Raw genomic sequence first — 10,267 nt, 5'->3', positions numbered from 1 at the left:
TATCTGCCACAATTTTTGTGAAGGCTCTTGGCGCCTGAGATACTCCAAATGGCAGGGCTCTGTACTGGAGGTGAGTCCACTTTCCCGCTATACACACTGCCACTCTGAGAAACCTTTGATGTATCGGATGGATGGGAACGTGATAGTATGCGTCCTCCAGATCTATTGACGCCATGACGCAGTGTGGGGACAACAAATTTATTGTGGACTTCAAGGTTTCCATACGGAATCTCTTGTATAGGAGGAACTTGTTGAGACCCTTTAGGTTTATGATGACTCTGTAAGAGCCATTTGGCTTTTTTACCAAGAACAGTGGGGAATAGAACCCCTGCTGGTGTTGTAATGGAGGAACTGGGATCAACACATTCTTGTTGATCATAGACAAAACTTCTTCCTCTATAATCATTTGTTTTGTCCGATCTGACAGGATTCTGGTGGGGAGGAATCTGTCTGCTGGTGGGCTTCTGAACTCCAGAAGCAGACCAGAAGAAATTGTATTTAGAACTCAAGGACTGGGAGATATTTCCCTCCAGGCCTGGGCAAAAAAAGACAGGCGCCCCCCCACCTGCATCCCGTCATTGTTGAGGGGGTTTAGATTTATCGTCTTTGGAGTTAAACAGGAATCCTCTGCCTTTCCCTGGAACTCTGAACTTCCTGTTGTCCTGGTTGGGACGAAAGGACCTCCTGGATTGTCTTCTGCCACGAAAGGACTCCTGCTGTTTGGGGGGAGCTGGAAATTTTTTCTTGTCTGATGCCTTCTCCAGGAGAGAATCTAGAACAGGACCAAATAGCAATTCTCCATTACATGGAATACCACATAATTTTCCCTTTGCAGCTACATCCCCCTTCCATGCTTTGAGCCAAAGTGCTCTTCTTGCGGAATTAGACAGCGCTGCTGCCCTTGCTGACATCTTTATGGTGTCTGTAGAGGCGTCTGCTAGGAAGTCTACCGCTTTGGATATCACCGGTAAGTCCTCCAGTACCTTAGTGGTATCCTGATCATTAGTTAATTGAGTCTTCAGTTTAGTCAGCCACATTCTCAAGGGTCTTGCCACGCAGGTAGCTGCGATACTGGTTCTTAATGCACCTGTAGCTGCCTCCCAAGTTCTCTTGGAAAAATAGTCAGACTTTCTGTCCATGGGATCAGAAAGAGACCCGAGATCATCAAAGGGAAGGCTATTTTTTCTCGCAATTTTTGCCACAGGTGCATCAATAGCCGGGGCTTTATTCCACGAGCTACATTCACCTTCCTCAAAGGGATATTTCCTTTTATAATACCGGGGAATAAAAAATTTTCGGTCTGGGTTCTGCCACTCGTTGTCAATTAATGCCTTAATACTTTTGTGAACAGAGAAGTTATGCATCTTCTTGGGAGCTAACCCCTCATATAACGCATCCTCAGGTGACACCGTCACCTCTTCCTCCACTATATTCATCGAGGATCTGATTGCTTTAATAAGCTGTTCAGTATCTTCTGTAGGACAGAGAGCTCTAGAAGTGGAAGGCTGCTCTTGATCGTCATTAGAAGAAATTAAATGCACTTCTCCTTCCTCCTGATCCTCACTTGGAGCTATTGGAGGTTCAGAGGCTACTGACAATACAGGAGCAATGAGTGGGGTTTCTGCAGCTGGCCTATCAAATCCTAGATTTCTTAGGGAAAGCTGCACTTCGTCCCTGACCACTTGTTTTAAGTTATCCGCCAGGGAAGAGGCCTCCTGAGCCACTAATTTATCCACACAGTATTGGCAAAGTGACCTGGAATAATCATCTGGCAGTAAATTTCCACATTCCCCACATTCTTTATGGTGGTGTTTAGATGATCTCTTCCTATGGGATCTATCAGATGCCTATAAAGCAATAATTTAACGCCAAATTAGCAATATAAGACAAAAGAGGAGGGAATACTCTCACCAACATGCCCCTCGTCCCACTGGTACCGTGTCACGGTCTCTTGAAGACTTGGACGATCTCTCATGGCGTCCCCGATCTCTCCTGCCCGAACTTTCAGACATAATGTCGGCAAGGCAGGTTGTTATCTCCTGATAACTGTAGGCTGGCTGGGTGAGTCCTTCTCCTGGACGCCTAGGAGTATGGACGAAGTGCTGGAGTGCCCCTGGCCCTATAAGCACCTGGACCGCCTCCTCCACAGCTGCTGGATGCAGCATCCCGGCGTGTGACGTCATCAGCCAGCGCCGCGCACCGCCGCGTCACTTCGGACGGGTACGCGGCGTCTGACGTCACCACGCGTGCGTACGCACGCACGTCACGTGACCCGGAAGTGCCGCGCCATCAGCGGCACTCCGGGCATGCGCAAATGCGCTCCGTGAGTGAGCTGGCGGGACAGACACGGCCTACCCGAACCACAGCCCCTGGAAGACCCCCGCCCGGGAGCGGAGACCCCCCAGGAACCGCAGGAGCCCGCAGCACCCTCCAGGGACCTCGGCCCAGGCTTATCCGGCTGCTGTCCGCAGACAGGCTTCTGCCTCCAGGGAGCCCCACTACTGAGATTTAACTACGGGGGACCTGCAGCCAAGAAGGTATGGAGTTTCTGTGCCATCTTCACCCAGGATGGGCTCTTCTGAGGCCTCCTATCCGCAGGACAGGAAACCTGAACTGAAGGTGTGGAGAGGTGTGTCAGCTTTTATCTTCTCAGGTTTCCTGTCAAGCGGTGGGAGGTCCTCTCCAGGGGTGCTGTCATAGGGCGTCTGGGTAAACACTGATATTTCAGCTACCTACCCAAAATATCCCAATTAGAAGGTATTTTCATGCTAGATATTATATACCAAGAAACTAGAAGCATAAATGCTCTGGTGTTATTCCTGTGGAAGCACAGTTACTCTATCATGTAAGAACATAAGTCATTAACTCACAACAAAGAACTGCATGGAAGGAACAGCTTCACTGTCAGGCATTGGGTTGGGTTCAGGTTGAAGGACAGGCTCACTCTTGATAGGACCGGTCACATCAACTTTCTTATTATCTTCGTAATCATTATTTTTCCTGTCCAAGTCTTCAGTGTACTTCCTACGTTTTACCTGGCGGTTTGATCGTCTCTAAGTAAAAAATAAAAAAGACCAAAAATAAAAAAGACCAAACAAATTTTTGGTCCTCTATCCTATAATTACTTAAAAGGTACTTGTCATCACTTCAATGCTGCTAAAGTACTACACGTACAGAGGAGTGCAACAGCAACCTGCAACTGCTAAGACCTTCTGTATACATAATATAGATATTTAGAAATGGAAAACTGCTATAGAAACATGATGTGTTGAGGGCAAATGGAGGCAGCAATCAATGGGGGTTCCAACAGTTGAACCCCCAGGGATCAGCTTGTTATCCCCTATTTTATGGCAAGCTCAGATTAGCCTTCAACAGCATTTAGTGACCTGCTTTATGGCAAGACTCATGGATGTAGACAAAAAAAACATCTACAGAACTCAATCTTTGTATGGGGCACACACGTAAGCATGTTCTGTAACCTCTGTGACCTGGGCAAAGGTCATTCTACAGGGAGAGGGAGGCTGAGCTGTAAGTTTCATCTATTGTCTCCTCTACCTTCTGGTGTCAAATTTCGCTGTAACACTGTACAGGTTTTTAGCAGCCCCCAGACAGAACAGGAGGTCTTAAGCCCCTATTACACAGGGGGATGGAGAGGAGCAAACAAGCACTGACCGGTTGCTACAGAAACAACGTTTTTATTTTAGACATAATGAGGGAGATTTATCAAACATGGTGTACAGTGAAACTGGCTCAGTTGCCTCTAGCAACCAATCAGATTCCACCTTTCATTCCTCACAGACTCTTTGGAAAATGAAAGGTGGAATCTGATTGGTTGCTAGGGGCAACTGAGCCAGTTTCACTTTACACCATGTTTGATAAATCTCCCCCAATAATTCTCAGGTGTGTTATGGCCTTAGGATGAGAGTAGAGTACCTACCTGAACGCTATCTTCATCCTCCACTGGAGAAGCTTGAGATGGTAAAACCTCAGCATCAGAGGACGGGTCACGCTTTACTTTCTTACTCACAATGAGAGTGATGGTACTGGAAACAAAAAGGAGACACTTGTTGTCAAAAGGACCCAGCTATACAGGAGATATAGATCTATTTTTTTTTTTATTTGATGTTGATATATACATTGTTCGACCATCAGTTATCAATTCCACACGCCACCCATTCTCCCAATACACAGGAACGTTCAGCATGGACAAGCAATTCTGTGTTCTCTATGGGGAGGATTAAGCAGAAACCAGAGCGCTCTGGATGTGGCTTATCTCTCCGAGAACAAATTTTCCATCACACCTGACCCTATTACCACCAACATCATCTGTCATTGGTCATTTGGGAGAGCTCCACACACCTTATGGCTATGTTCCCACTACGTAAGTTCTGCAGAAATCACGTCCGTTTTTACAATGGCCATGATTTCTGCGGTACTTACGTGGTGCTGCAGGCTGAGGGAATCCCGGCCGGAGCGTATACACATGGTATACACTCCGGCCGGGATCCCTAACGGCGTCGCAAGAAACTGACATGTCAGTTTTCTGCGGCCGCTATTCATTGAATAGCAGCCACAGAAAACCCTATCCATGCACACAGTGGAGGGAGCAGCTCCGGCCGCATGCTCTGATGTGTGCAGTCGGGAGTTCTGTGCATGCCCGCATCAGAACTCAGCGGCAGAGAAGATCATCTTTTCCGAGACCGGCCGTTCCGTGACCCGATCGGGTCATGAAACGGCTGGTCTCTTACTACATGTGAACATAGCCTGTAACAACAACCCTTAAGTAAAGAAAAAGAAAGTCCACACCTTGTTTACCATACGATGTTAGGTCCTTCTACATCATTCTCCAAATTTTATGTAAAAAAAATAAAAAATCCAACCCATTTTTGCATAGCTATAGGTTTACATTGATTTACTGTGTATTTACCTACCACATCTGCTGGAAGTTTGTTACCAATATCCACTACTCTTTCAGTATTATTATTTTTATGTTGCTTTTGATCTCCCCCCAATAAACCCCAAATTGTGTCCACTTGTTCTTGAGTTTAGACAAACAGCTATTTGGCTAATGAAGAAAACATTGTATTCTTACAGAATTATATTGCATCACAATCATCATATCATCATCATAATCATCATATATACAGCCACTAGAGGTCCTATGGGTATTATTGAGTGGAGACGCTGAACTGTTCAACTTCTCCAGCCACCGGGAGTCAATTGCAGAGCGTTCAGGTTCAGAGATTAGTGACAAATTCACACAGTTCAGCATCTTAGCTCACTACTACTTACAGGTCCAAACATGGCTTGTCTAGGTTGTCTTTTAAGCAAGCTCAAGCAGGAGAACATCACTTACAATAAATTATATTAGGTATATTAGGTTACAGGTCATGTTCTATATCCAAACGTGGACAAGCTCAGAACTAAACCTTTTTGTACATGGTTACCTAGATTTCGACTCGCTCTTAGACCTTCGCATCGCATCATCAGCATCGGCACTTGGAAGTTCATCATCATTTAAGACACGTGGAATATTTTTTACTCCTCGGGCACGAGCCATGGCAATGGCCTCAGCCACAATGCGGTTTGCTTTCTCCTGTTTCTTTTGATTCTCCAATTTACGTGATTCGTCTACTATAGAATGTAAAATATACTGAACCTCAACCATAAAAAACAACAATTTTTATTATATCCCTTATAATCCACTTTCAACAGGTAACAACTGGGCTACTGAAATATGTATGCTTTAAAGAGATCAAGTGTTAACATTATTCTTCTAAAAAAGTAATTTATAGATTGTATGGCTACCTCAAAATAAATCCTTAACAGGACACAACCTTAAAGGGAAACTAACAGCAGGTAAGAAAAATAGGGCCATAGGGCCAGGTACACTGAGGAAGAAAGTAATGTTTTTTTTAATTTTTACTTTTACTTTTACAGAAGGGGCATGGCGGGGCGGGGGAGGGGGGAGACACTGCTGCACAGACACTGATGGGCTGCGCAGGAATTATATCAGCAGGAATCCCCCCACCCAGAGTCGTAACGTCATTGGAGCTTGGGGAAAATGCCTTCAGGCGGGGGTTTCCGAGCCTGTCATGCGGTGCATCACGGCATGAGGAGAGGTAAGTTATGATTGTTTATTGTGTTCCCCCTGCCGCCTGTCACTTTTTTAAAAGAGACTTCTCCTTTAAGGGCCTTTTACACTAGCTAATAATCAGCCAGGAGCATAGCTAGAAATGCTCCTTCAGCCGATAATCGGCCTGTGCAAAAGTGACAGTAATCAGCCAAGGAGCGTAAAAAATGCCAGATTGTTGGATGATGGCATCTTTCGGGCAGCTTTTAAAATTTATCATCAATTTCTGTGTAAACAGGAGATGTGCGGCCGATATCAAAGGAGAACAGACAGCACAGATATGCTGTCAGTTTTTCAGATCAGAAGCAGTGCATACTTAAGGCCCTATTCCACGGAACGATTATCGTCCGTATTCGGACGATATCGGCCGCTACGGACGATAATCATGCCGTGGAATAGAATGCAACGATCAGCCGACATCGTTCGTTGCAGTTGCTTGTTTTTCAACATGTTGAAAAACAAGTGACTGATATAGCAGCGATCTGCTGCCGTCGCTCCGTTGAATAGGAGCATCGGCAGCAGACGCTGCTATATCCTATGGGCTGCCCGGAGAATCAGCGATCCCCCGGGCAGCCCCCCGCTGCCCCTCCCGCACTCACCTGCTCGCTGCTGCCGCGTTGAATAGAGCGGGGAACGAGGAGCAAACGAGTGCTGAGAGTGCTTGTTTGCTCCTCTAAACGACCCGTGAAATAGGGGCTTTACCCTCTATGCTGCTTGTGATCTGGCATCCCACTGTCCGACTCTCCCGTCCTGCTGTCCACGGTATCTTTAGGCCGCCGCAGGAGAAGGGGGCCAGAGAGCAGAATAGGAGAGCCGGAGAGTGGGATGCTGGATCCCAAGTAGTGCAGAAAGTAAGTATGCACTGCGTGTGATCTGAGAACTGACAGCACAGATATATGCATATCTGTGCTGTCAGTTTCCATGGCCGCAGCAAGTATATTTGTCTTAATACCTACAAAAAACATACTGTACCCAGAAATCATATAATCAAGAAGAAATTTTATTAATCATGATCAAACATAAAATACAATAAAATCATAGAATGAATCAGAACAGCTGATTGCAAAAAAACTCATGGGAAAAGTGTATGTGCTAAAGTGCCATAATGTAAAGCAGGGGTCTCAAACTCAATTTACCCGGGGGCTGCTGGAGGTAGAGTCTGGGTGAGGCTGGGCCGCATCTGGTTTTCCACAAGAAAAACTCTTACAAAAACATTCCAATGTTTTTATCTTTTCATCTGTTAAAACCACATATAGTTGCTGACTAGAGAAATTTAATTATTATTATTCAGATTCAAATGTCTGTATTAACAGTTCCTTAACATTTAACTTTCTGAACATGAATGGAACACACACACACACACACTGCCTGACCCCCACTCCACACACACACACACTGCCTGACCCCCACCCCACACACACACACACTGCCTGACCCCCACCCCACACACACACACACACACACACACACACACACACACACACACTGCCTGACCACCACCCCACACACACACACTGCCTGACCCCCCCCCACACACACTGCCTGACCCCCACCCCACACACACACTGCCTGACCCCCACCCCACACACACACACTGCCTGCCCCCCCACACACACACACTGCCTGACCCCCACCCCACACACACTGCCTGACCCCCCCACACACACACTGCCTGACCCCCACCCCACACACACTGCCTGACCCCCACCCCACACACACACTGCCTGACCCCCACCCCACATACACACTGCCTGACCCCCACCCCACACACACACACACTGCCTGACCCCCACCCAACACACACACTGCCTGACCCCCACCCCACATACACACTGCCTGACCCCCACCCCACACACACACACACTGCCTGACCCCCACCCCACACACACTGCCTGACCTCAACCACACACACTACCTGACCCCCACCCCACACACACACACTGCCTGACCCCCACCCCACACACACACACTGCCTGACCCCCACACACACACTGCCTGACCCCCACCACACACACACACACACTAGTTGCATGAATACGTAAAAAGTGGGTGTCAGCTCACCTGTTTTGAGCCAGGGTCAAGGTTTGTAGATGTGGAGTGTATGGATCCCGGGTTGCCAACCCTGTACGTAATGGAAGTCTGTCAGCTGAAAAGCGGGTGGATCCAGCACTCGTCCAGTAGGAAAAATGACTGTTAAAACATATAACTTTGTTCCATATTTAGGTTAAAAGTGGGACCCATGTGAAAGGATAGCACCCTTTCACATGGGTCCCACTGTTAACCTAAATATGGAATAAAGATATATGTTTTAACAGTCATTTTTCCTACTGGACGAGTGCTGAATCCACCCGCTTTTCAGCTGACACACACACACACTGCCTGACCCCCACCACACACACACACACACACACACACACACACACACACACACACACACTGCCTGACCTCCACCACACACACTACCTGACCCCCACCCCACACACACACAGACTAACCCCCAACACACACTGCCTGACCCCCACCACACACACACACACACACTGCCTGACCTCCACCCCACACACACACACTGCCTGACCCCCACCCCACACACACACACTGCCTGACCCCCACCACACACACACACTGCCTGACCCCCACCACGCACACATATCTTTTGTATTAAAGGGGTACTACAGGCTGGGGGCCCCCAGCCCGGAGTACCCCTCCAAGGAACCAGCAGGCCAAGTGTCTATTCCCCTCCCCCCTGTGGCCTCCCCCATGTCTCCTCTCCACCGGCCTCCTCCTTCTCCCCACCGGCATCCCCCCTTCTCCCCTTCGGCATCCTACCTCTCCCCACCGGCCTCCACACCCCAGGCGCCGCAGCCTCCTCACCGTGGGTAGCAGCGGCAGCCTCACACACAGCCCACCCAACGTAGCGTCCGGACGTCCTTGTCTAATCAAATCAGCGCAGGGAGGGAGCGTGGAGCCGCCCCATAGATTGTAAGCCCTCGCGGGCAGGGTCCTCTACCCCCATGAACCAGTCTGTCTTTTGCCTTCATGTAATGTTTTCTGATCTTGTATTGTTCCTGCCTGTTGCCTATCTATTGTATAGCGCTCTGGAACTAAGGGCGCTTTATAAATAAATAATAATAATAAAAAAATAAATAGTTGGATATCTTTACCCAGTAGTTTAATCTATTTATAAACACAGTAGGACTCTCAATACAATAGACAACATGTGTCACAAAGTTAATACCATGGAGTACACTACTGCTAAAGCATTACCCATCGTATGGGCAGAGTGTGAACCAGCACTTTAGGTAATGCTTTAGCAGTAGTGTACTCCATGGTATTAACTTTGTGACACATGTTGTCTATTGTATTGAGAGTCCTACTGTGTTTATAAATAGATTAAGCTACTGTGTAAAGATATCCAACTATTTACTATATATTCTTTCATTACTGTAAGACTCTTTACATTATGGCACTTTAGCACATGCACTTTTCCCATGCGTTTTTTTGCAATCAGCTGTTCTGATTCATTCTATGATTTTATTGGATTTTATCTTTGATCATGATTAATAAAATTTCTTCTTGATTATATGATTTCTGGGTACGGTATGTTTTTTGTAGGTATTTATATTGTTGTGCTGTAGCGTCACCCAGAGCAATACCCCCATTTAAGGTACATCTGCACTGGCTTTGTTTACGTTCGGGGTGTTATATCAGCTATTACATATTTGTTGATTTATATTTGTCTTAAACAACCTACCTCCAACTTTCATTACTGCCGGGCTAGCTGTGAGATTTGCCACTTCATTGGTGTTCACCACAGACAGACTTTGTGGAGCACCTTGAGAGGAGCCAGCCTGGCAAGAAATACATGTAGTGCAGCAGGTATCAGGAAACGTTCAATTTAGTGAGAAAATTCTTATGATGACTATAAAATACAGCACCCTTTCCCAGCTGGTTACCCGCCATGTAATGAGGAAGGTAAGCGTTAACATCCTGACTTCCTGCAGCCACCACTAGGAGGAAGCACCTACAGATCCCAATAGCGATCCTCTGCAGCCCCAGATACCTGGTGGGGATTTTTTTTCTCTTTTTTTGTGCATATAATATATGTAATAGTGGTACTGATTACCCTAAACA

General features: G+C 46.9%; 1 protein-coding gene across 1 annotated transcript in view; it reads right to left on the bottom strand.

Moving 5' to 3' along the window:
• Positions 1–575: 575 nt before the first annotated feature.
• LOC138768743 (uncharacterized) overlaps positions 576–10,267 on the bottom strand; it is a 35,230-nt gene continuing 25,538 nt past the window's right edge. The window contains exons 20-24 of the mRNA XM_069946697.1: positions 9,888–9,984; positions 5,448–5,634; positions 3,938–4,043; positions 2,871–3,053; positions 576–1,847 (exon numbers count right to left, since the gene is read on the bottom strand). Coding sequence (XP_069802798.1) covers positions 576–1,847; positions 2,871–3,053; positions 3,938–4,043; positions 5,448–5,634; positions 9,888–9,984 — 1,845 coding nt within the window. The remainder of the gene's footprint in view (positions 1,848–2,870; positions 3,054–3,937; positions 4,044–5,447; positions 5,635–9,887; positions 9,985–10,267) is intronic.

This window comes from Dendropsophus ebraccatus, chromosome 12 (genome assembly GCF_027789765.1).
Source record: "Dendropsophus ebraccatus isolate aDenEbr1 chromosome 12, aDenEbr1.pat, whole genome shotgun sequence".
NCBI lineage: Eukaryota > Metazoa > Chordata > Amphibia > Anura > Hylidae > Dendropsophus > Dendropsophus ebraccatus.
Note: the sequence above shows the minus strand (reverse complement) of the source record. Positions and strands in the feature narration are given on the sequence as shown.